This window comes from Phasianus colchicus, chromosome 1, assembly GCF_987193195.1.
Source record: "Phasianus colchicus chromosome 1, bPhaCol1.hap1.1, whole genome shotgun sequence".
NCBI classification, from domain to species: Eukaryota; Metazoa; Chordata; class Aves; order Galliformes; family Phasianidae; genus Phasianus; species Phasianus colchicus.
In genome coordinates, this window is record NC_143436.1 from 1,025,992 (window position 1) to 1,053,476 (window position 27,485).

The window sequence follows — 27,485 nt, forward strand, 5'->3', positions numbered from 1 at the left end:
GAAACGGTTAAAAAATAAATAATGGGGTGTTGTTTTGTCGGGTTTTTTTCCTCTCCCCCCCCCGGGGGCTGCGGGTGCCATCAGAACTCGTCGTGCCGCACCAACGCCTCCCCGAAGTCGGTGGCCTGGCTGCCCACAAACAGGTCGTACTTGGCCACGATCTCCTCCCGCGTCAGACGGCCGTCCTGGGGGGCACAGCGCGGATGGGGGGGGCTGGGGGGCAGGGAGGGGACCTATGGGGGGAGGGAGGGGGCTGGGGGGAGAGAGCTATGGGGGGAGGGAAGGGACCTATGGGGGGAGGGAGGGATGGATCTATGGGGGGAGGGAGGAATCCAGGGGGAGAGGGAGAGATTTATGGGGGGAGGGAGGGGACCTAAGGGGGGAGGGAGGGATTCATGGGGGGAGGGATCCAGAGGAGGAGGGGGCTGGGGGGGGAGGGAGGGGACCTATGGGGGGAGGGAGGGATCCATGGAGGGAGGGGGCTGGGGGGGCAGGGATGGGACCTATGGGGAGAGGGAGGGATCCATGGGGAGAGGGAGGGATCTATGGGGGGAGGGAGGGGACCCATGGGGGGAGGGAGAGATCTATGGGAGGAGGGAGAGGTCTGTGGGGGGAGGGGGCTAGGGGGGGGAGGGAGGGGACCTATGGGGGGAGGGAAGGATCCATGGGGAGAGGGAGAGATCTATAGGGGGAGGGAAGGAACCTATGGGGAGAGGGAGGGAACCTATAGGGGGAGGGAGGGATTTATGGGGAGAGGGAGAGATCTATGGGGGGAGGGAGGGGACCTATGGGGGGAGAGAGGGATCTATGGGGGGAGGGATCCAGAGAGGGAGGGGTTTGAGGGGGCAGGGAGGGGGCTGGGGGGGGGCAGGGAGGGGACCTATGGGGGGAGAGAGGGGTCTGTGGGGGGAGGAAGGGATCCATAGGGTGAGGGAGAGATCTATGGGGGGAGGGAGGGAGGGATCTATGGGGGCAGGGGGAGGGATCCGTAGGGGGGGGCTGCGGGGGCAGGGAGGGGGCTGGGGGGGGCAGGGAGGGGACCTATGGGGAGAGGGAGGGTTCTGTGGGGGGAGGGTGGGATCCATGGCGGGAGGGGGCTGGGGGGGGAGGGAGGGGACCTATGGGGGGAGGGGGAGGGATCCGTGAGGGGGGGCTGCGGGGGCAGGGAGGGGACCTATGGGGGGAGAGAGGGATCTATGGGGGGAGGGATCCAGAGGGGGAGGGGTTTGAGGGGGCAGGGAGGGGGCTGGGAGGGGGCAAGGAGGGGACCTATGGGGGGAGGGAGGGAGGGATCTATGGGGGGAGGGAGGGATCCATGGGTGGAAGGAGTAATTTTGGGGAGAAGGATCCATGGGGGGATGGAGGAACCTATGGGGAGAGGGAGGGGTCTGTGGGGGGACGGAGGGATCCATGGGGGAAGGGGGCTGCGGGGGCAGGGAGGGGACCTATGGGGAGAGGGAGGGATCCATGGGGAGAGGGGGCTGGGGGGGGAGGGAGGGGACCTATGGGGGGAGGGAGGGATCCATGGGGAGAGGGAGAGATCTATGGGGGGAAGGAGGGGACCTATGGGGAGAGGGAGGGAACCTATGGGGGGAGGGAGGGATCCATGAGGGGAGGGGACCTATGGGGAGAGGGAGGGATCCATGGGGGGAGGGTTCTGGGGGGATAGGGAAGCAGGGATCTGTGGGGGGAGGGAGGGATCCATGGGGGGAGGGGTCTGGGGGGAGAGGAAGGGAGGGATATGTGGAGGGAGGGAGGGATCCGTGGGGGAAGGGGGCTGGGGGGAAATGGAGGGATCCATGGGGAGAGGGAGGGAACCTATAGGGGGAGGGAGGGATCCATGGGGGGCGGGGTCTGGGGGGGAAGGGAGGGGACCTATGGGGGGAAGGAGGGGTCTGGGGGCAGAGGGAGGGAGGGGACCAATGGAGGGAGGGAGGGATCCATGGGGAGAGGGGGAGATCTATGGGGAGAGGGAGGGATCCGTGGGGAGAGAGAGAGATCCATGGGGAGAGGGAGAGATCTATGGGGAGAGGGAGGGATCCAGGGGGAGGGGGAGGGAACCTATAGGGGGAGGGAGGGATCTATGGGGGCTCGAGGCTGGGGGAGAGGGAGGAATCCATGGGGAGAGGGAGGGGACCTATGGGGGGAGAGAGGGATCTGTGGGGGAGAGGGAGGGATCCATGGGGAGAGGGAGGGATCTGTGGGGGAAGGGGGCTGGGGAGAGAGAGAGGGGACCTATGGGGGGAGGGGGTTCAGGGCTGGGGGGAGAGGGAGAGATCTATGGGGAGAGGGAGGGATCTATGGGGGGAGGGAGCTGAGGGGGCAAGGAATGGACTGATGGGCGGAGGGAGGGGTCTGGGGGAGAGGGAGGGAGGGGACCAATGGGGGGAGGCACAGATCCATGGGGAGAGGGAGAGATTTATGGGGGAGGGAGGGGACCTATAGGGGGAGGGAAGGATCCATGGGGGGAGGGGTCTTGGGGGAGAGGGAGGGAGGGATCTGTGGGGGAAGAGGGCTGGGGGGGGATTGGGATCCATGGGGAGAGGGAGGGATCCATGGGGGGAGGGATCTGTGGGGAGGGGATTGATGGGAGGAGGGAGGGATCCATGGGGAGAGGGAGGGATCCTACAGGGAGAGCGGGGGTGGGGGCTCCCTAAGGAGGGATGGGTCCCATGGGACAGCGCTATGGGGCGGCTGGATCCCACAGGATGCTGGTTATGGGGTGGATGGAACCCATAGGGTGTGAGGTTATGGGATGGCTGGATCCCACATAATATCAGGTTATGGGATGGCTGGATCCCACAGGGTGCTGGTTATGGGATGGCTGGACCCCAATGACATTGGGTTATGGGATGGCTGGATCCCACATAATATCAGGTTATGGGATGGCTGGATCCCACAGGGTGCTGGTTATGGGATGGCTGGACCCCAATGACATTGGGTTATGGGATGGCTGGATCCCACATAATATCAGGTTATGGGATGGCTGGATCCCACAGGGTGCTGGTTATGGGATGGCTGGACCCCAATGACATTGGGTTATGGGATGGCTGGATCCCACATAATATCAGGTTATGGGATGGATGGATCCCACAGGACATGAGGTTATGGGATGGCTGGATCCCACAAGATGCAGGTTATGGGATGGCTCAATCCCACAGGACATCAGGTTATGGGATGGCTGGATCCCACAGGACATCAGGTTATGGGATGGATGGATCCCACAAGATGCAGGTTATGGGATGGCTGGATCCCAATGGACATGAGGTTATGGGATGGCTGGACCACAGTGGACATCAGGTTATGGGATGGCTGGACCCCACAGGTCACCAGTTATGGGATGGCTGGATCCCACAGGACACAGGTTATGGGATGGCCGGACCCTAATGGACATGAGGTTATGGGATGGCCAGATGCTAATGGACATGAGGTTATGGGATGGCCGGACCCTAATGGACATGAGGTTATGGGATGGCCGGACCCTAATGGACATGAGGCTATGGGATGGCCAGATGCTAATGGACATGAGGTTATGGGATGGCCGGACCCTAATGGACATGAGGTTATGGGATGGCCAGATGCTAATGGACATGAGGTTATGGGATGGCCGGACCCTAATGGACATGAGGTTATGGGATGGCCAGATGCTAATGGACATGAGGTTATGGGATGGCCGGACCCTAATGGACATGAGGTTATGGGATGGCCGGACCCCACAGGACATGAGGTTATGGGATGGCCGGACCCCAGAGGTCGCCGGTTATGGGATGGCCGGACGCTAATGGACATGAGGTTATGGGATGGCCGGACCCTAATGGACATGAGGTTATGGGATGGCCGGACCCTAATGGACATGAGGCTATGGGATGGCCAGATGCTAATGGACATGAGGTTATGGGATGGCCGGACCCTAATGGACATGAGGTTATGGGATGGCCGGGCCCTAATGGACATGAGGTTATGGGATGGCCGGGCCCTAATGGACATGAGGTTATGGGATGGCCGGACCCTAATGGACATGAGGCTATGGGCTGGCGCACCTTGTCCTGGTCGGACTCGTAGACGAGGTGCCTGGCTTCGGCCTCGGCGTGGTCGTAGTCGGAGGGCAGGATCCAGTCCCGCGTCTCCTCCTTGTCCATCTTCCCGTCGCGGTTCTTGTCCCGGAACTCCACAAACTGCTCCCGCTCCGTCTTCACCCACTCGGGTTCGTCGGCGTCCCCGTCGTGGCTGTACATATCGCCTGGGGGGGCGGAGCCTAAGGACCCCCACCCCGCACCCCGCACGGCCCCCGACCCCATAGACACCTTTTGGGGTCGGACGGTGCCGGCTCTCCCCCCACCCCCAGGCTGTAGGATGCAGCTGTTGCCCCATTGCTGCCAGTGGGGCGGCACCAAACGCAGCAGCTGCTGCCGGCTGGGGGGGAGGGAAATGGGATCATGGGGCTCTGATTTGGGGTTATGGGACCATGGGTTGGGGTATGGGGCTCTGATTTGGGGTTATGAGATCATAGGTTGGGGTATGGGGCTCTGATTTGGGGTCATGGGGGGAATGGGGCTCTGATTTGGGGTTATGGGATCGGGGGGATGATGGGGCTCTGATTTGGGGTCATGGGACCATGGGTTGCGGTATGGGGCTCTGATTTGGGGTTATGGGATCATGGGTTGGGGTATGGGGATCTGATTTGGGGTCATGGGATCGTGGGGGGGTATGGGGCTCTGATTTGGAGTTATGGGGTCATGGGGGGAATGGGGGTCTGATTTGGGGCTATGGGATCAGGGGGGAGGATGGGGCTCTGATTTGGGGTCATGGGATCATGGGGGGGATGGGGCTCTGCTTTGGGGTTATGGGATCATGGGTTCAGGTAAAGAGATCCTGGGGAATATGGGGCTCTGATTTGGGGTTATGGGATCATGGGTTGGGGTATGGGGCTCTGATTTGGGGTCATGGGATCATGGGGGACATGGGACTCTGCTTTGGGGTTGTGGGGTCCTGGGTTGGGATAATGGAATCCAGGGGGGGTATGGGGGTCTGCTTTGGGGTCATGGGGTCCTGGGTTCAGGTAATGGAATCCTGTGGGGCTATGGGGCTCTGATTTGGGGTTATGGGATCGTGGGTTCAGGAAATGGGATCCTGTGGGGATATGGGGCTCTGCTTTGGGGTTATAGGATCTTGGTTTCAGGTAATGGGATCCTAGGTTGGGGTAATGGGATCCCGTGGGGATATGGGGCTCTGATTTGGGGTCATGGGATCCTGGGTTAGGATAACAGGTTCCCAGGGCAATATGGGGCTTTGTTTTGGGTGGATATGGAATTCTGGTTTGGGATAATGGGATCCCAGGTGAATATGGGACTCTGGTTTGGAATAACAGGATCGTGGGGGGATTCGGGACTCTGGTTTGGGGTAATGGGATCCTGGGTTGGGATAATGGGATCCTGGGTGGACATGGAATTCTGGTTTGGGATAACGGGATCCTGGGGGCATAACATGACTCTGGTTTGGGATCACGGGATCTGGTCTGGGAAGTTGGGATATGGTTTGGGTCACCAGGGTCTGCTTTGGGATGCCTGGATCTGGTTTGGGACATTGGGATCTGCTTTGGGATGCCAGGATCTGCCTTGGGATGCTGGGATCCGCGTTGGAATGCCGGGATCTGCCTTGGGATGCCGACATTTGGTTTGGGATGCCGGGATCTGCTTTGGGACATTGGGATCTGCTTTGGGACATTGGGATCTGCTTTGGGATCTGGTTTGGGATGCCAGGATCTGTCTTGGGATGCCGGGATCTGCCTTGGGATGCCGGGATCTGCTTTGGAATGCCGGGATTTGGTTTGGGACATTGAGATCTGGTTTGAGATCTGCTTTGGGATGCCGGGATTTGGTTTGGGATGCTGGGATCTGGTTTGGGATGGTGGGATCTGATTTGGGATGCCAGGATCTGCTCTGGGACATTGCATTGGTATCTGGTTTGGGATCTGTTTTGGGATGGCGGGATCTGTTTGGGACGTGGTTTGGGATGGCGGGACGGGGGCTGGGCTCACCGATGTACTCCTCCAGGTCGATGAAGCCGTCGCCGTTCTTATCGATGTCCTCCATCGTCTCCTGCAGGAACGCAGCGCGGCCGACGTGGCGCCACTCCGCCAGCGGGGGGCGGGGGGGGGCACGGGGAATTGGGGGGGGCTACGGGCATTTTGGGAACGGGACCCAGTGGGAAGTGGGGCGGGGATCTGCAGGGATATTGGGAAGGGGATCCAATGGGAAGTGGGACTCAAAGTGGATTGGGGTGGGGATCTGCAGGGATATTGGGAACAGAATCCAATGGGAACAGGGAATGGGGACTCAAAGGGAATTGGGGTGGGGATCTGAAGGGATATTGGGAACAGAATCCAATGGGAACGGGGAATGGGGACTCAAAGTGGATTGGGGTGGGGATCTGAAGGGATATTGGGAAGGGGATCCAATGGGAACTGGGACCCACTGGGAAGTGGGGAGGAGATCTGCAGGGATATTGGGAAGGGGATCCAATGGGAAATGAATGGGGACTCAAAGGGAATTGGGGTGGGGATCTGCAGGGATATTGGGAAGGGGATCCAATGGGAACTGGGACCCTGCGGAAACTGGGGATGGGGACCTACTGGGAACTGGAACCCACTGGGAACTGGGACCCAATGGGGAACTGGGGATGGGAAACCAAAGGGAATTGGGAATGGGGACCCAATGGGAACTGGGACCCAATGGGGAACTGGGGATGGGAAACCAAAGGGAATTGGGAATGGGGACCCAATGGGAACTGGGACCCAATGGGGAACTGGGGATGGGAAACCAAAGGGAATTGGGAATGGGGACCCAATGGGAACTGGGACCCAATGGGAACTGGAGACAGGGACCCACTGGGAACTGGGGATGAGGCCCCAGTGGGAACTGGGACCCAATGGGAACTGGGTCTCAATGAGGAACTGGGGATGGGGACCCACTGGGAACTGGAACCCAATGGGGAACTGGGGATGGGGACCCACTGGGAACTGGGACCCACTGGGAACTGGGGACAAGGACCCAATGGGAACTGGGACCTAATAGGAACTGGGGATGGGGACCCAAAGGGAATTGGGAATGGGAACCCAATGGGACCTGGGACCCAATGGGAACTGGGGATGAGGACCCACTGGGAACTGGGACCCAACGGGAACTGGGACGCAATGGGGAACCTGGGACAGGGACCCAATGGGAACTGGGAATGGGGTCCCACTGGGAACTGGGACCCACTGGAAAGTGGGGAGCCGTGGGGCCGGGGCCCACCTGCACCACGATGTCCTTCATGTAGTCGTACTCCTCGGGGTGCAGGAAGGCGGTGAACTCCTCCTTGGTGGCCGCCATGTCGCCGTCGCGGTCCGCCATCTTGAAGCGCCGCTCGTCGCGCACCATCATCTGCTTGTAGTTGAAGCCGTCGTCGGGATCGGGGTCGTCTGTGGGGCGGCATTAATTAACAGCAATTAATTCCTCACCGAGCGCTCCGCCGCTGGGATGAAGGGCGGGGGGCCCAGCAGAGCAGCTATGGGGGATTTTGGGGGGTGTTTGGGGGGCGTGGGGAGCCATCGATTAGCACCAGCCTGGTGCTAATTAGGGCTTTGGGAGCTAATTAATAGGAAGGCGCTCCCTTTTACCTCATTGACCATTTCTTCCCCCAAAAGGTGCAGCCCAAGGCCTCTGGGGGGTGGGGGGAAGGGGAACAGCTGAGGTGCACAAAGACGAGCTTGGGAAGTTCATCAAGGCCTCGCAGCGCTAACGAGGATGCTAATTAACGGAAGGATGCAGGGTTTTCCCCTCCGTGCACAGCTCCACCCCACACCAGAAGCCGGGGGGCTGAGTGGGGGCACGGTGTGTATGTAACACACAGCCCTGCCCGTGGGCTCTCCGCTAATGAGCGGGGCTCGTTAGCACCCAGAAGCTGAGCTGAGAAGCAAGAAGAATCCCTAACCCAAACCCTAATCCTCACCCCTCACCCTAATCCCTAACCCTAATCCTATCTCATAGCCCTAACCCCACATCTAAACCCTAACCCCAGCCCCTAACCCTATCCCTAATCCCTAACCCTAATCCTATCTCATAGCCCTAACCCTAACCCCACATCTAAACCCTAACCCCAACCCCTAACCCTATTCCCTAAGCCAAACCCTAACACTCTGACCCCTAACCCCAAATCCAAACCCCAATCTTAACCCAAACCCCTAACCCAAATCCCATACTCTAACCCCGATCCCTAACACAAATCCTAATAATCTGACCCCTAACCCCTAACTTTAATCCTAACCCCAACCCCAAACTCTGACCCCTAATCCCAACCCCTGAGTGACCCTAACCCCTAAACAAAACCCAAACCCCAAAACCCTCACCACTGATCCTAACCCCTAAACCAAACCCTAACCTCAACCCCTAACCCCTAACCAAAACCCAAACTCTGACCCTAACCCCAACCCGACCCCTAATCAAAACCCAGCCCCTAACCCCTAACCCTCACTCCAAACCCCTAACCCATAGTTAAAATGCAACTCCCAACCCCCAACCCCAATCCCTAAACACCCAACCCCAAACCCTGACCCCTAACCTTGACCCCTAACCCCAAACCCCCAACCCCAAACCCTGAGCCCTAACCCCAAACCCCCAACCCCAAACCCCCTGACCCCTAACCTTGAGGCCTAACCCCCAACCCCAAACCCCAAACCCTGACCCCTAACCTTGAGCCCTAACCCCAAACCCCCAACCCCCAACCCTGACCCCTAACCTTGAGCCCTAACCCCCAACCCCAAACCCTGACCCCTAAACCCAAACCCTGACCCCTAACCTTGAGCCCTAACCCCTAACCCCAAACCCTGACCCCTAACCTTGACTCCAAACCCCAAACCCTGACCCCTAACCTTGAGCCCTAACCCCAAACCCAACCCCTAACCCCAATCTCGTCTCTCTGGGACGAGAGAGCCGGATGTCACGGGGTCGTGGGGTCACAGGGTCACGAGGTCACGGGGTCACGGGGTCACGTACCCAGGACGGAGCCGTAGGTGGCGTTGCGGTACTCGTCCCACGACACGGCGCCGTCCCCATTGAGGTCGTGGCCCTTCCACTGCCGCTCCACATCCTCGTAAATCCAGCGCTTCTGAGCGAACTTGATCCACTCCTTCAGCTCCTCCACCGTCACGAAGCCGTCCTTGTCGCCGTCGATCTTCACGACGATTTTGCTGCGAGTGAACCGGCTTTACAACGGGGAGCAGCACGTGGCCACGGCACCGCCCCGCTGCGGGATGCTGGGGCGGCACCTCGGCACCGGGACGGAATGTGGGGACGTCTCACCTCTGGCTCTGCTCTGGGTTCTACTCCTGGCCCCGCTCTGAGCTCCACTCTCACCTCCACTCTGAGCTCTACTCTTGGCCCTGCTCTTAGCTCTACTCTTAGCTCTACTCTTGACTCTCGGATCTACTCTTAGCTCTACTTTTGACCCTGAGCTCTACTCTTGACTCTTAGCCCTGCTCTTAGCTCTACTCTTGACCCTACTACTCTTAGCTCTACTCTTGTCTCTACTTTTGCCTCTACTCTGACTTCTACTCTTGACTCTTGGCCCTGCTCTTAGCTCTACTCTTAGCTCTACTCTTGACCCTACTACTCTTAGCTCTACTCTTGTCTCTACTTTTGACTCTACTCTTAGCCCTACTCTTGGCCCTGCTCTTAGCTCTACTCTTGACTCTTGGCCCTACTCTTAGCTCAACTCCTGTCCCTACTCTTAGGTCTACTCTTGTCTCTACTTTTGACTCTACTCTGAGCTCTGCTCTTTACTTTTGGCCCTACTCTTAGCTCTACCCTTATCCCTACTCTTAGCTCTACACTTGGCCCTGCTCTTAGCTCTACTCTTGACTCTACTTTTGCCTCTACTCATAGCTCTACTCTTGACTCTTGGCCCTACTCTTAGCTCTATTCTTTTCCCTACTCTTAGCTCTACTTTTGAGTCTACTCTGAGCTCTACTCTTGACTCTTGTCCCTACTCTTAGTTCTCCTCTTAGCTCTACTTTGCCTCTACTCTTAGCTCTACTCTTGACTCTTGGTCCTACTCTTAGCTCTACTTTTGACTCTACTTTTGCCTCTACTCTGAGCTCTACTCTTGATTCTTGTCCCTACTCTTAGCTCTACTCTTGACTCTAGTCTTAACTCTACTAATTACTCTTGGCACTACTCTTAGCTCTACTTTTTACTCTTGGCCCTACTCTTAGCTCTACTCTTGGCTCTCATCCTGGCCCCACTCCTGCTTCTACTCTTAGTTCTACTCTTAGCTCTACTCTTGATTCTACACATAGTACTACTCCTAGCTCCACTCTTAATTCTACTCCCAGCTCAACTCCTGGCCCTACTCTTAGCTCTACTCATAGTTCTACTCCTGGCCCTACTACTGTCTCAACTCTTGGCTCCACTCTTGATTCTAGTCCTGGCCCTGTTCCTGGCTCCACTCTTAGTTCTACTCCTGGCTCTACTTTTAGCTCTGCTCTTGGCTGCACTCTTCATTCTCCTCTCAGCTCTGCTCCTTGCTCTACTCCTGGTTCTACCCACTCTTGATCTTGGCTCCACTCTTAGCTCTATTCCTGGCACCGCTCCTCGTTCTGCTCCCAGCTCTATGTACTCCCGGCTCTTAGCTCTACTCCTGGCCCTACCTCTGGCTCAGCTCTACATATCCTTGGCTCCATTCAGTTCTCCCAGCTCTACTCTTGCTCCAAGTCACACTCCCGGCTTTTTAGCTCTGCTCTTTGCTCTGCTCCCATCTCTCCTTGTAGCTTTACACCTGGCTCCACTCTTGGCACTACTCTTGGCTCTGCTCTTGGCTTTCCTCCTTCTTGGCTCTGCTCTTAGCTCTGCTTTTAGTTTTAGCTCTGCTCTTAGCTCTACTCTTAACTCTCCTCTTAGTTCTACTCTTGGCTCTACTCTTGGCTCTGCTCTTAGTTCTACTCTTGGCCCTACTCTTGGCTCTACTCTTTAGTCCTACGCTTAGCTTTACTCTCAGCTCTACTCCTGGCTCTACTCTCAGCTCTACTCTTGGCTCTGCTCTTAGCTCTACTCCTGGCCCTACTCTTAGCTCTACTCTGAGCTTTACTCTCAGCTCTGCTCTTAGCTCTACTCTTGGCCGTACTCTTAGCTTTACTCTCAGCTCTACTCTTTAGTCCTACCCTCAGCTCTACGCTTAGCTTTACTCTCAGCTCTACTCCTGGCTCTGCTCTTAGCTCTACTCTTGGCCCTACTCTTAGCTCTACTCTGAGCTTTACTCTCAGCTCTACTCCTGGCTCTGCTCTTAGCTCTACTCTTGGCTCCGCTCCTGGCTTTTTCTTCACTCCTTGGCTCTACCCCCGGCTCTGCCCTTCTCTCCCCTCCTGGCCCTCCTCCCACCCCTGCTCTTCCTTTCCTCCTGGCTCCCCTCCCATCCCCTCTCCTTCCTCCTGGCTCCCCTCCCAGCCCTCCTCACGCTCTGCCTTTCTCCCTCGGCTCCCCTTGCAGCTCCCCGCATCCCCTCCCATCGCAGCATTACGCCTCTACCCCCCACCCCCCACCCCACGCTTTGCTCTCATCTCCCCCCTCCCCACCTCCCCCGCTCCCCTCCCCCCGCCCCACACCCCGCCGTATTTTTAGCCCCCCACGCAGCCCCACGGCCGCCGTATTTTTAGCAGCAGCTGCCCAGGAGAAGCCACGGGAGGAATGCGGGACGCGGCGCAGCATTAAGGTGGAGGCGCAGAGTTGCGCCCCGCTCCCCCATCGGCCGCACCGCGCTCCCGACCCACAGCCGTGGGCTGGGGGGATTTGGGGACGGCCGTGGGGCGCATTGGGATCGGGTGCCGGGTGCTCACAGCTGGGATCCCCCCGACTCCACCAGGAGCCCCGTGGGGCCGGGGCCGCCCTTAAGGACCCGCGGCCACGCCAGGAATGCCGCGCCGAGCTGCACTGCGGGACGGCAGCGCCCGGCAGCAGCTGTGGGGCGGCCCCACAGTGCAGGGATGGCGGCGGCCCCAGCCATGAATGCTGGGGGGCCGGGACCAGACCCCAGCACCACCGCTGACCCCAAGGCTGTGACTGTCCCCAGATCCCAAAGCTGAGAGCGATCCCAAAGGCACAAGTGCTCCCAGACCCCAAAGCTGTGAGTCCCCCCAGACCCCAAAGCTGTGTCCCCAGACCCAAAGCTGTGAGCGATCCTAAAGCCACAAGTGCTCCCAGACCCCAAAGCTGTGAGAGTCCCCAGATCCCCAAGGCTGTGAGCGATCCCAAAGGCACAAGTTCTCCCAGACCCCTAAGCTATGTCCCCGAAACCATGAGTGCCTCCAGACCCCAAAGCTGTGAATGTCCCCAGACCCCAAAGCTGCAAGCAATCCCAAAGCCTCGAGTGCTCCCAGACCCCAAAGCCATGAGTGTCCCCAGACCCCAAAGCTGTGCCCCCAAAACCATGAGTGTCCCCAGATCCTCAAAGCCACAAGTGCTCCCAGATCCCAAAGCTCCCAGACCCCAACACCATGACTGTCCCCAGACCCCAAAGCTGCAAGCGATCCCAAAGCCACAAGTGTCCCCAGACCCCAAAACTGTGTCCCCGAAACCATGAGTGCCCCCAGACCCCGAAGCTGTGAGTGCTCCTAGAACCCAAAGCTGTGAATGTCCCCAGACCCCAAAGCTGCGAGCGATCCCAAAGCCATGAGAGTCCCCGGACCCCAAAGCTGTGAGCAATCCCAAAGCCTCGAGTGCTCCCAGACCCCAAAGCCGTGAGTGTCCCCAGACCCCAAAGCTGTGTCCCCAAAACCATGAGTGTCCCCAGATCCCCAGAGCCACAAGTGCTGCCAGACCCCAAAGCTGAGAGCGATCCCAAAGCCTCAAGTGTCCCCAGACCCCAAAGCCGTGTCCTCAAAACCATGAGTGCCCCCAGATCCCCAAAGCCGTGATTGGCCCCATACCCCAAAGCTGAGAGCGATCCCAAAGCCTTGAGTGTCCCAAGACCCCAAAGCTGTGTCCTCAAAACCATGAGTGCTCCCACACCCCAAAGCTGTGAGTGTCCCCAGACCCCAAAGCTGTGTCCCCGAAACCATGAGTGCCCCCAGACCCCGAAGCTGTGAGCAACCCTAAAACCACGAGTGCTCCCACCCCAAAGTCATGAGCGTCCCCACACCCCAAAACCATGAGTGTCCCCAGACCCCAAAGCCATAAGTGTCCCTAGACCCCAAAGTTGAGAGTATCCCCAAAGCCATGAATGTCCCCAGACCCCAAAGCTGTGAGCAACCCTAAAACCACGAGTGCTCCCCAACCCCAAAGCTGTGAGTGTCCCCAGATCCCAAAGCTGTGAGTGATCCCAAAGCTGTGAGTGTTCCCAGACCCCAAAACCACGAGTGGTCCCCAACCCCAAATCTGAGTGTCCCCAAAGCTGTGAATGTCCCCAGACCCCAAAGCCGTGAGTAACCCCAAAACCATGAGTGCTCCCTCCCCAAAGTTATGGCTGTCCCCAGATCCCAAATCTGTGGGCGACCCTAAAACTACCAGTGGTCCCATCCCCAACTCATGAGTGTCCCCGGGCCCCAAAGCTGTGAGCAACCCCAAAACCTCGAGTGCTCCCAGACCCCAAAGCTGTGAGCGACCCTAAAACAATGAGTGGTCCCTGACCCCAAAATTGTGAGTGTCCCCAAACCCCAAAGCTGTGAGCAATCCCAGACCCCTAAAACCATGAATAGTCCCACCTCAAAGCTGAGCGTTCCCGACCCCAAAGCTGAGAGTGTCCCCAAAGCTGTGAATGTCCCCAGAACCCAAAGCTGTGAGCAACCCTAAAACCACGAGTGCTCCCACCCCAAAGTCATGAGCGTCCCCACACCCCAAAACTGTGTGTGTCCCCAGACCCCAAAGCTGTGAGCAACCCCAAAACCATGAGCGGTCCCCAACCCCAAAGCTGTGAGTGTCTGCACACCCCAAAGCTGTGAGCAACCCCAAAGCCATGAGTGGTCCCCAACCCAAAGTTATGGCTGTCCCCAGATCCCAAATCTGTGAGCGACCCTAAAACTACCAGTGGTCCCATCCCCAACTCATGAGTGTCCCCAGACCCCAAAGCTGTGAGCGACCCTAAAACAACGAGTGGTCCCTGACCCCAAAGCTGTGAGTGCCCCCAGACCCCAAAGCTGTGACCAACCCCAAAGCCATGAGTGCTCTCTGACCCCAAAGCCACAAGTGCTCCCAGATCCCAAAGCTGTGAATGTCCCCAGACCCCAAAGATGTGAGCAATCCCAAAGCCATGACTGCACCCAGACCCCAAAGCCGTGAGTGTCCCCAGACCCCAAAGCCGTGAGTGTCCCCAGACCCCAAAGCCATGAGCGTCCCCAGCGCCCCGATGCCACCAAAACTGGGACATTTCCCAAGAAATTTCCACCACTTTTCCCCCAGCTGCTCCCCGTGCCGACGGGCGCCACAAAAATCTGAGCTGATTCACCAAAATTCCCACATTTTGCACCAAATTAAAAAAAAAAAAAGCACTTTCTGGGCGGATTCCTGCAGCGCGAGCAAAGAAAATTGCAACCAAAATTCTGCCATTCTCCTCACAAAAAGCCCCTCCTGGGGGAATTCCTAAGGGCAAACAACCAGCATGACCACATTCTGCACCAAAATTCCAACATTTCCCCCAAAATTCGCACATTTTTCACCCAAATTCCCGCATTTAAAAGAAAAAAAATGCAGCTCCCGGGCGGATCCCAGCACTGTAAGCTATGAAAATTCCAACACTGTTGATGGAAATTCTGATAATTGCACCCAAAAAGAACTCCTCCTCAGTGGATTCCTCAGTGCTCACCACCAAAATTAGGATTTTTCATGAAAATTCCCACATTTTTTACCAAAATTCCAACGTTTTCCACAAAAAACCCACAGCTCCCAGGTTGATTTGTGGAGCATAAACTATGAAAATTTTAACACTTTTCATGAAAAGTCAAATATTTTCCCCCAAAAAACTTCTCCCCATGGATTACTGAGCGCTCACCGCCAAAATTCAGACTTTTTTGACCAAAATTCCACTATTTTTTACCAAAATCCGGACTTTTTTTTAAACAAAGCCACCACAGCTCCCAGGCGGATCCCAGCAAAATATGGAAATTCCAACACTGTTCATGAAAATCCCGGTATTTTCACCCAAAAAGAACTTCTCTGCAGTGGGTTCCTCAGTGCTCACCACCAAAATTTGTCATTTTCCAACTAAATTCCAACATTATTCCACCAAATTCTGACATTTTCCTCCTAAATTCTGAGATTTTTCCTCGAAATTCTGAGATTTTCCACCAAAAATTCCAACATTTCTCACAAAAATTCTGACATTTTTCCCTCAAATTCTGACATTTTTCCCCAAATTCTGACATTTTTTCCCCAAATTCTGACATTTTCGACCAAAATTCTGGCATTTCTCACCAAAATTCCAACATTTCCCCAAAATTCTGACATATTTTCCCAAAATTCCCACATTTTTCACCAACGTATCACAGCTCCCAGGCAGAACTGTGCAATAGAAGCTATGAAAATTGCAACAATTTTCATGAAAATTCCAGTGTTTTCACCCAAAAAGAACTTCCGGGATGCTCAACCCCAAAATTCCAACACTTCTCACCAAATTCTGACTTTTTCACCAAAATTTTGACAGTTTTCACCAAGAAAACCCTCTTGTCACATTCCCAGGATGGGAGACACCAAAATTAAGTAGAGGGTTTGTTTGGGAGTTAATTAGGGGAAACGCTTTGTTCTCATTAACCAGGAAATCTCATTAACCTAAATGGGATCGTGGGGTCATTGGGGTTGGAAGCAACCTTTAGGACCACCAAGTGCACACATCCCCACCACGGACACCAACCTGTGACCCTAAATGGGATCATGGGGTCACTGGGGCCAGAAGCAACCAAACTGCGACCCTAAATGGGATCGCGGGGTCATTGGGGTCGGAAGCAACCACCAAGTGCACACAGCCTCATCATGGACACCAAACTGTGACCCTACATGGGATCGTGGGGTCATTGGGGTTGGAAGCAACCTTTAGGACCACCAAGGGCACGCAGCCCCACCATGGACACCAAACTGCGACCTTAAATGGGATCTTAGGGTCACTGGGGTTGGAAGCAACCACCAAGTGCACACATCCCCACCATGGGCACCAAACTGTGACCCTAAATGGGATCGTGGGGTTATTAGGGTCGGAAGCAACCACCAAGTGCACACATCCCCACCATGGGCACCAAACTGCGACCCTAAATGGGATCTTAGGGTCATTGGGGTTGGAAGCAACCTTTAGGACCACCAAGGGCACACAGCCTCACCATGGGCACCAAACTGTGACCCTAAATGGGATCGTGGGGTCATTGGGGTTGGAAGCAACCTTTAGGACCACCAAGGGCACACATCCCCACCATGGACACCAAACTGTGACCCTAAATGGGATCGTGGGGTCATTGGGGTCAGGAAATCCCTTTGGGACCACCAAATCCACCCATCCCAACCACTGCCACCAACCACAATCCCAAATTGGATCATGGAACCATCGGGGTCAGAAAATTCCTTCAGGACAACCAAACCCAACCACCACCACCATCACCCACCAAACCGCGCCCCTAAACGGGATCATGGAAGCATTGGGGTTGGGAAAGACCTCCAGACCCATCACCACCCTCACCCACCAAACTGTGTCCCTAAATGGGATCATGGAACCATTAGGGTCAGGAAATCCCTTTGGGACCACCCAGACCATCCATCCCCACCATGGCCACCAACACGTGACCCTAAATCGGATCACGGGGTCATTAGTTTTGGAAATGACCTTTAGGACCCCAACCCCACAAAGCCTACAAACCACATCCCTAAATACAACCATGGAATCATTTGGGTGAGGAAAGATCTTTAGGATCACCAAGCCCACCCACCACCACCGTCATTCACAAAACCACTGCCCCTAAATTGGACCAGGGAATCATTAGGGTCGGAAAGGACTGTAGGATCACCAAATCCAACCATCACCTCACCAACAACGTCCCCAATAACCACGTCTTGAAACAGAAAAATTAGTGTGGAAAACAACCTCTGGGATCGCCAAGACCCCCCATCACCACCATGGCCACAAACCATGACCCTAAATGAGATCACGGGGTCATTAGGGTCGGGAAAGACCTCCAGCATCGCCAAGACCCCCCATCACCACCATGGCCACAAACTGTGACCCTAAATGGGATCATGGGGTCATTAGGGTCGGGAAAGATCTCCAGGACCACCAAGACCCCCCATCACCACCATGGCCACTAACCACGTCCCTAAATAGGTTCATGGGATCATTAGGGTTGGGAACAACCTTTAGGATCACCAAGTCCAACTGTCACCACCATGGCTACTGAACCACATCCCTAAAAAGGACCACGGAATCACTAAGGTTGGGAAATTCCTTTAGGACCATCAAGTCCACTCACCACCACCATCACCCACCAAACCACGTCCCTAAATGGGATCAGGGAACCATCAGGGTTGGGAAATCCCTCTGGGACCACCAAGTCCACCCATCACCACCATGGCCACTAACCATGTCCCTCAATAGGACCGTGGAATCATTAGGGTTGGAAATGACCTATAGGATCACCAAACCCCAAAATCATCACCGTGTCCACTAACCCTGTCCCTAAATAGGATCATGGAGCCGAGTGTTGGAAAAGATCTTTAGGATCACCAAGTCCACCTATCAACGCATCACCAATGTCACCACCAAACCCTGATCCTAAATGGGATCAGGGAATCATGGGGGTTGGAAAACACCTTCAGGACCAGCAAATCAAACCATCACCACCAAACCACGTCCCTCAATAGGGTCGTGGAATCATTAGGGGCAGGAAATCCCTCTGGGATCACCAAATCCACCCAGCAGCAACGTCACCCACCAAACCATGGGATCGTGGAACCATTACGGTCGGCAAGGATCTCTACAACCACCAACTCCAACCATCCCCACTATGGCCACTAACCGCATCCCTAAATAGGATCACGGGATCATTAGGGTCAGAATTTCCTCTAGGATCACCGAATCCAAAAATCATCACCAGGTCCACAGACTCTTAAATAGGCTCAGGGAATAATTAGGGTTGGGAATGACCTCCAAGATCACCAAGTCCCACTACCAACTCATCACCACTACATCCACTCAACTCGTCCCTAAATAGGATCGTGGAGTCATTAGAGACAGAAATGACCTATAGGATCACCCAATCCAACCATCACCAACAAACGGTGTCCCTCAATAGGATCATGGAGTCATTAAGGTCCAAAATCCCTCTGGGACCACCAAACTCACCAATTGTGACCCACCAAACCCTGTCCTTAAATAGGATCATGGAATCACGAGGGTAGGAAAACACCTTCAGGACCACCAAACCCACCCATCCCCACCATGGCCATAACCATCACCCCACATAGGTTCAGGGAATCGTGAGCATTGGGAAAGTCCTTTAGGATCATCAGGTCCAAACATCACCACCATGGCTGTTAAACACATCCCTCAATAGGGTCATGGAATCATTAAGATCAAGAAATCCCACATGAACCACCAAATCCATTCACCACCAATGTCACCCACCAAACCACGTCCCTAAATGGGATCGTGGAACCGTTAGGGTCAGGAAATCCTTCTGGGACCAACAAGAGCATCCATCCCCACAATAGCCACTGACCAACACCCTAAATAGGGCCGTGGAATCATTAGGGTCCAAAATCCATCTGGGACCACCAAGACCATCCACCACCAATGTCACCCACCAAACCACGTCCCTAAATGGGATCATGGAACCTTTAGGGTTGGGAAATCCCTCTGGAACCACCAAATCCATCCACCACCAGCATCACCCTTCAAACCACATCCCTAAATGGGATCATGGAACTAGCAGGGTCAGGAAATCCCCCTGGGACCACCCATCACCCCCACCCCACATCACCACACCACCCCACATCCTCCGGCCATTTCCCCCAATTCCAGCCCCTCCACGGGGCTGAGGAGAGCTCCCTTACCCCAACCCCAGCACATCCTCACCCCAACCCCAGCACATCCTCACCCCAATCCCAGCACATCCTTACCCCAACCTCAGTGCTCCCTTACCCTAATCCCAGCACACCCTCACCCCAATCCCAGCACATCCTCACCCCAATCTCTGTGCTCCCATACCCCAATCCCAGCACATCCTCACCCCAATCCCAGCACATCCTCACCCCAAACCCAGCACATCCTTACCCCAACTCAGTGCATACTTACTCTAACCTCAGTGCTCCCTTACCCCAATCCCAGCACACCCTTAACCCAACATCAGTGCTCCCTTACCCCAATCTCAGTGCTCCCTTACCCGAATCCCAATACATCCTTACCCCAATCTCAGCGCTCCTTTACCCCAATCCCAGCACACCCTCACCCCAATCCCAGCACACCCTCACCCCAATCTCAGTGCTCCTTTACCCCAATCCCAGCACATCCTTACCCCAACTTCAGTGCATCCTTACTCCGATCTCAGTGCTCCCTTCAACCTCAGTGTTCCCTTACCCCAATCCCAGCGCATCCTTACCCCAACCTCAGTGCTCCCTCACCCCAATCCCAGCACACCCTCACCCCAACCCCAGCACATCCTTACCCCAATCCCAGCACACCCTTACCCCAATCTCACTGCTCCCTTACCCCAACCTCAGCACACCCTACCCCAATCCCAGAACATCCTACCCCAACCCAGTGCTCCCTTACCCCAACTCAGTACATCGTTACCCAACTCAGTGCTCCCTTACCCCAACCCCAGCACACCCTCACCCCAACCCCAGCACGCCCTCACCCCAGCCTCTCCTTGCTCTCCTCCGGCGTCAGCTGGTCGAAGGTTTTGGCCTCGTCGGCCCCCAGGAAGGCGTCGTGGTCGTAGTCGAAGCTCTGCGCGTCGTCGTGCGCCCTGTCGCTCAGCGGCGCCTCGTGGTGCACGCGCTCCTTCTTCTCCGTGGGTTTGCTGCCCACGCACCCCACGCTGAGCCACAGGAACAGCAGCAGCTCCAGGGTGCTCATGGTGACCGCCGCCGCCTGCGGGGAGGGGGTGGGGGTGTTAATTAAGGGTGTTAACGAGAGGGGAATGAATGGCTGGCGGAGGAGGGTCGGTGGGATGGAGAGGGGTGGGAGGGAGAGGGAGGGCAGGAGGAGAAGGAGGGAGGGAAATGAGTGGAGGAGAGAAGGATGGGGAGAGATGGGTGGAGGGAGGAGGAGGGAGGGGAGGAGAGAGGGCAGGAGGAGGAGGAGGGAGGGCAATGAATGGAGGAGAGAAGGATGGGGGAGAGATGGGTGGAGGGAGGAGGAGGGAGGGGAGGAGAGAGGGAGGGAGGGCAGGAGGAGGAGGAGGGAGGAGAGGAGAGAGGGAGGGAGGGAGGGCAGGAGGAGGAGGAGGAGGGAGGGAAATGAGTGGACGAGAGAAGGATGGGGGAGAGATGGGTGGAAGGAGAAGGAGGGAGGGGGGGGAGAGAAGGAGAGAGGGAGAAGGGTGGGGGAGCACAAGAGGGAGAAGGGGGGAGGGAGAGAAGGAAGGGGGGAGGGAGAGAAGGAAGGGGGGAGGGAGAGAAGGAAGGGGGGAGGGAGAGAAGGAAGGGGGGAGGGAGAGAAGGAAGGGGGGAGGGAGAGAAGGAAGGGGGGAGGGAGAGAAGGAAGGGGGGAGGGAGAGAAGGAAGGGGGGAGGGAGAGAAGGAAGGGGGGAGGGAGAGAAGGAAGGGGGGAGGGAGAGAAGGAAGGGGGGAGGGAGGGTGAAGGAGGGAGGGTGAAGGAGGGAGGGTGAAGGAGGGAGGGTGAAGGGGGGAGAGGAGAGAAGGAAGGGGGGAGAGGAGAGAAGGAAGGGGGGAGAGGAGAGAAGGAAGGGGGGAGAGGAGAGAAGGAAGGGGGGAGAGGAGAGAAGGAAGGGGGGAGAGGAGAGAAGGAAGGGGGGAGAGGAGAGAAGGAAGGGGGAGGGTGAAGGAGGGAGAGGGAAGGAGGAGAGAGGGAGGGAGAAGGAGGGGGAGACAAGGAGGAAGGGAGAAGGGTGTGTGGGAGAAAAGGGTGGGATGGAGAAGGGTGGGGGAGCAGAGGAGGGAGAAGGAGGGAGGGAGAAGGAGGGAGGGAGAAGGAGGGAGGGAGGGAGAGGGAGCGGAGAGAGAAGAATGGAGGGAGAAGGATAGAGTGAGGAGGGTGGGAGAAAGAGGGAGGGAGAACAGAGGGAGGAGGACAGGAGGGGGGAGGGAGAAGGGTGGAGGAGAGAAAGGGGGAGGGGAAGGGTGGGAGGAAGAAGAATGGAGGACAGAAGAATGGAGAGAAAAGGGTAAAGGAGAGAAGGGTGTAGGGAGAAGGGGGGAGGGAGAACGGTTGGGGGAGGAGGGTGGAGGAGAGAAGGATGGGGGAGAGAAGGACAGGGGAGAGACAGGAGGGAGAAGAAGGGAGAGAGAAGGGTAGAGGGAGAAGGATGGGAAGGAGAAGGATGGGAAGGAGAAGGATGGGAAGGAGAAGGGAAATGGAGGGGGGAGATAGATGGGAGGGGAGGATGGGGGGAGAGAAGGATGGGGGGAGAGAAGGATGGGGGGAGAGAAGGATGGGGGGAGAGAAGGATGGGGGGAGAGAAGGATGGGGGGAGAGAAGGATGGGGAGAGAGAAGGATGGGGAGAGAGAAGGATGGGGAGAGAGAAGGATGGGGGGAGAGAAGGATGGGGGGAGAGAAGGATGGGGGGAGAGAAGGATGGGGGGAGAGAAGGATGGGGGGAGAGAAGGATGGGGGGAGAGAAGGATGGGGGGAGAGAAGGATGGGGGGAGAGAAGGATGGGGGGAGAGAAGGATGGGGGGAGAGAAGGGTGAAGGAAGGAGGGATAAGGGTGGAGGAAGAAGGGCAGAAGGAGAATGGTGGAGGAAGGAGGGAGAAAGATGGAGGGGAGAAGGAAGGAGGGAGGAGGAGGGAGGAGAGAAGAGTGTTGCAGAGAAGGGTGGAAGGAGAACGGCGGAGGAGGGAGGGAGAAGGGTGAGGAGAGGAGGGTGGGAGGGAGGAAAGGAGGGAGAAGGGCAGAGTGTGAATCTGTACCAACAACCCGCCTCTGTGGCTGAGCACCGCCCGGTGCCCCCAGCCCTTCCTGCGCTGCAGATGCGGGGCCGCACCGACCCCCCCGGGGCGGCACCCACAGCCCCTCCCTCGGAGCCGCGCCGGCGCCCCGGGGACACGGCGACCCAACCGTCCTGGGGACGACCAACCAGCACCGGCCCCGTCACAACGGAGGGTCAGCCAAGACAAACAGCGAGGGCAAGGACAGGCGGACGGACGGACGGGCGGACAGCACAGGTGGGGGGGGTTTGGGGGTCAATCCCAACATGGTCTGAGTGTGGGATCCATTGAGTTGGCCATTACAGATCCCAACACACCACGGGTTTGGGATCCAATGGGTTGGCCATTGGGGATCCCAATGCACTATGGGTTTGGGATCCACTGGGTTGGCCATTAAAGATCCCAATGCACCACGGGTTTGGGATCCATTGAGTTGGCCATTAAAGATCCCAATGCACCACAGGTTTGGGATCCATTGAGTTGGCCATTAAAGATCCCAATGCACCACGGGTTTGGGATCCATTGAGTTGGCCATTAAAGATCCCAATGCACCACGGGTTTGGGATACAGGCATTTGCTCTCTGGGGATCCCAATGCATCATGCATTTGGGATCCATTGGGTTGGCCCTTGGGGATCCCAAACACCACAGGTTTGGAACATAGACATTTGCTCACTGGGGATCCCAACGCATCACGGGTTTGGGATCCATTGAGTTGGCCATTAAAGGTTCCAATGCACCATGGGTTTGGAATACAGACATTTGCTCACTGGGGATCCCAATGCACCATTGGGATCCATTGGGTTGGCCATTGGGGATCCCAACGCACCACGGGTTTGGGATCCATCCATTGGGTCACTGGGGATCTCAAAGCACCATGAGGGATACAGACATTTGGACTTCAGGAATCCCGAAACACCACAGGTTTGGAATACAGACATTTGGCCACTGGGGATCCACATACACCACAGGTTTGGGATCCATTGGTTTGACCACTGGGGATCCCAATGCACCAGGAGTTGGAGATCCGTGAGTATGGCCAGTGGGGATCCCAACACACCACAGGTTTAGGATCCACTGCTATGGCCATTAGGGAGCCTAACGCACCAGAAATTTGGGATCAGTCAGCACAATTGTTACAGATGACAATGCATCCCAAGTTTGGGATCTGTTGATTTGGCCATTAGAGATCACAACACAGACCCAGTTTGGGATCAGCTGGTTCATGCATGAGCTGGGTCATCAATGGCCATGAGTTTGGGACGCATCCACTCAACCACTGGGGATCCCAACACACTGCAAGTTTGGGATCCACCTCCTTGGTCACTGGAGATCCCAACACACTCTGAATTTGGGATCCGACCAGTAGGGATCACAGCTCCACAGCTTTGGGATTTGTCTGAGAGGGATCTCAAGGGTTTGGGGCCCAACCAGCGACCGGCAGGGATCCCTGCACACCACGATGTGGGATCCCAGCACACCACAATGTGGGATCCACCCTCTTAAACATTATGGACCCCAATGCAATATGGACCCATCAATCTGGTTAACAGGGATCCCAACACACCACATGTTTAGGATCTGGCCATTAGGAATCACAGACCTCCACAAGTTTTGGGACCCAATCATCTGGTCATTGGTGATCCCAAATGCACCCGGACTTTGAGATCCACCCATCTGGCCATTATGGATCCCAATGCAGCATGGATCCATCCATTTGGTTACTGGCAAACCCAACACACTGCACGTTTGGGATCTGGCCATTAGGGATCCGGGGGCACAAGAAGTTTGGGACTCAACCATCTGGCCAATGGGGATCCCAATGCTCTGTAACTTTAGGATTCACCCACTCAGCCATTGGGGATCTCAGCACTCTGTGACTTTGGGATCCACCCATTTGGTTACTGGAGATCCCAGCACAGTGTGAGTTTGGGATCTAGCCGTTAGGAACCACAGAGCACCACAAGTTTGGGACGCAGTGGTTTGGCCACTTTTGGGATCCCCACCATTGGGATCCCAGCACAGCGTGAATTTGAGATCTACCCATTTAGTTACTGGAGATCCCAGCACACCTTGAGTTTGGGATCCAACCATTAGGAATCTCAGAGCACCACAAGTTGGGGACCCATTGGTTTGGCCACTAGGGAGCCCAACACACCAGGAGTTTGGGATCCATCCGTTTGGCCACCGGGGATCCCAATACAGCATGGATCCATTTGTTTGGTTACTGGGGATCCCAACAGACTTCAAGTTTGGGATCTGGCCATTAGGGATCCTGGGACAAGGACAAATACAAGTTTGGGACTCACTGGTTTGGCCATTGGGGATCCCAACACACTGTGAGTTTGGGATCTGGCCTTTAGGAACCACAGAGCACAAAAAGTGTTGGGACCCACTGGTTTGGCCACTGGGGATCCCAACACACTGTGAGTTTGGGATCTGGCCATTAGGGATCCCAGGACACCACAACTGTTGGGACCCACTGGTTTGGCCATGGGGGATCCTACTATCCTGTGATTTGGGATCCATTGGTTTGGCCATTGATGACCCCAGCACCCCATGATTTGGGATCCACCCACATGACCACCAATGACCCCATCACCCCGTAATCTGGGATCCATTGGATTGGCCATTGGGGATCCCAACACACCATGAGTTTGGGATCCAACCATTAGGAATCACAGAGCACCACAAGTTTGGGATCCACCCATTTGGTTACTGGGGATCCCAACACACTGTGAGTTTGGGATCTGGACGTTAGGGATCCCGAGACACCACAACTGTTGGGACCCACTGGTTTGGCCATTGGGGATCGTACTACCCCGTGATTTGGGATCCACTGGATTGGCCATTGATGACCACAGCACCCCGTAATTTGGGACCCATTGATTTGGCTACTGATGACCCTGGCACCAAATGATTTGGGATCCACCCACGTGACCACTGATGAGCCCAGCACCCCGTGATTTGGGATCCATTGGATTGGCCATTGGGGATCCTACTTCCCCATCATTTGGGATCCATTGGATTGGCCACTGATGACCCTGTCACCCTTAATTTGGAATCCGTTGTTTTGGCCCTTGATGACCTCAGCACCCCTTAATTTGGGATCCACCCACGTGACCACTGATGACCCCGGCACCCCTTAATTTGGGACCCCCCTCCACCCCCCCGCTTTGGCCACGGCTGACCCCGCACCGCACGGCGATATTTCAGCCCCACCCGCGGCTCGCGGCGCAGCCTCACGCGATGGAGCCGCGCCCGGTGGGACCCCACGGACCCCCGACCGACCGACAAACCGACCGACAAACCGACTGACCACCCCCCAGCAGCGCCACGTGGCTCAGCACGGCGGATCCCCGCGTCCCCCGCGCTCAGAACCGTCCCCACACCCGTACCGGCCGTCACCGCCTCCGGAGCTCACGGACCCCACCGGGGACCCCCCGGAGACTCCCCTGAAACCTCCACCAGGACCCCCGGGACCGGAACATCGCCGGGCGCGCTCCATCACAGCGGCTGCTACGGCGACAAGGCGCGACAAGGCGCGACAAGGCGCGACAAGGCGCGACAAGGCGCGACAAGGCCAGGCCCCGCCCCGCAGCAGCACCGGGCAGCGCCCCGTCCCTCCGCCCACCCTCTCCCACCACCCCTCCCCCCGCCGTTACCCGCCGCTCCGCCGCCGCCGCCGCCGCCCCGCTCCCCGCCGCTCCGCTCCACCGACCGGAAGTAGCGCCGCGCCACGCCGCACGCTCTCGCCTCCTCCCGCCCTCCTCCTTCGCTGACCAATCGGAGCGCGGCCACGCCTCTCCGGCTTCCGAACGCGGCGTGCCGATTGGTTCTCCTCACCGCCCGTCAGAGAGTTGTCCCGCCTCTCTCTCTCCGCCCTCCGTAGCCCCGCCCCCTCTTTCCCCGCCGCGAGCGCTGATTGGCTGCAAAGCGCCACGTCCTCAGGCGCGCGCCGCTTGCTGGCCACGCCCACCCCGGCGCCTCCCCGCACTGCGCGTGCGCAGCGAGGGAGCGGAGGAACGGAGCGGCGGTCACGTGGGTGGGGGGGGGGGCTCGGATGGGGTTTGGGATTGGGGTCGGAGTTTGGGTTTGGGGTCAGGGTTGGGATTGAGGTCAGATTTAAGGTTTGGGGTCGGGGTTGGGAAGAGGGTCAGCAATCCAACCCAATTTACTCCCCCCCCACCCTAATTAGAACCACAGAGTCATTAAGATGAGAGCTCTGGGGTCCCCAGTCCAACCCCAACCCATCCCACCGTGACCCTAATTAGAACCGCAGGGTCATTAAGGTCAGAAGAGAGCTCTGGGATCACCAATCCAACCGCAGTACCCCCACCGAGATGCTAATTAAAACCACAGAGTCGTTACGGTTGGAGAAGACCACGAAGGTCACCAAACCCAGCCAACCTATTAGAAGGTCACCAACCCCAGACATGACCCTAATTAGAAGCACGGAGTCATTAAGGTCAGAAGAGTTCTCTGAGATTTCCCATCCAACCCAACACAACCCAACCCAACCCACCCATCCATGATGCTAATTAGAGCCATAGAATCATTAAGGTCAGAAGATGTTCCCATATCATGTTCCCAACACAGCCATGTTCCTATAGGATCCCATGACATCCCAACATGGCCATGTTCCTATAGGATCCCATGACATCCCAACATGGCCATGTTCCTATAGGATCCCATGACATCCCAACACAGATCATGTTCCTATAGGATCCCATGACATCCCAACACAGCCATGTTCCTATAGGATCCCATGACACCCCAACATGGCCATGTTCCTATAGGATCACATGACATCCCAACACGGCCATGTTCCTATAGGATCACATGTGCCCAACACAGCCATGTTCCTATAGGATCACATGACACCCCAACATGGCCATGTTCCTATAGGATCCCATGACATCCCAACACAGCCATGTTCCTATAGGATCCCATGACACCCCAACATGGCCATGTTCCTATAGGATCCCATGATATCCCAACATGGCCATGTTCCTATAGGATCCCATGACATCCCAACACAGCCATGTTCCTATAGGATCCCATGACATCCCAACACAGCCATGTTCCTATAGGATCCCATGACACCCCAACATGGCCATGTTCCTATAGGATCCCATGACACCCCAACATGGCCATGTTCCTATAGGATCCCATGTTCCCAACACAGCCATGTTCCTATAGGATCACATGACACCCCAACATGGCCATGTTCCTATAGGATCACATGACACCCCAACATGGCCATGTTCCTATAGGATCACATGACATCCCAACACGGCCATGTTCCTATAGGATCACATGTGCCCAACACAGCCATGTTCCTATAGGATCACATGACACCCCAACATGGCCATGTT

The 27,485-nt window shown here is 56.5% G+C and overlaps 1 protein-coding gene across 2 annotated transcripts; it reads right to left on the reverse strand.

The window, feature by feature from the left end:
* On the reverse strand, window positions 1-25,818 carry CALU (calumenin). Of its 2 annotated transcripts, none has more exons than XM_031611902.2 (7): window positions 25,773-25,818; window positions 19,853-20,088; window positions 9,033-9,226; window positions 7,293-7,459; window positions 6,038-6,098; window positions 4,041-4,240; window positions 1-185 (listed from the first exon to the last, which is right to left on the reverse strand). In XM_031611902.2, the coding sequence occupies exons 2-7, from the start codon at window positions 20,071-20,073 to the stop codon at window positions 81-83; spliced, it is 948 nt and encodes a 315-aa protein (XP_031467762.1). In that variant the 5' UTR covers window positions 20,074-20,088; window positions 25,773-25,818; the 3' UTR covers window positions 1-80. The 2 variants fall into 2 exon arrangements, with proteins under 2 accessions (XP_031467762.1, XP_089982235.1); XM_090126109.1 differs by lacking the exon at window positions 25,773-25,818 and adding an exon at window positions 22,091-22,211.
* Window positions 25,819-27,485: the final 1,667 nt, after the last annotated feature.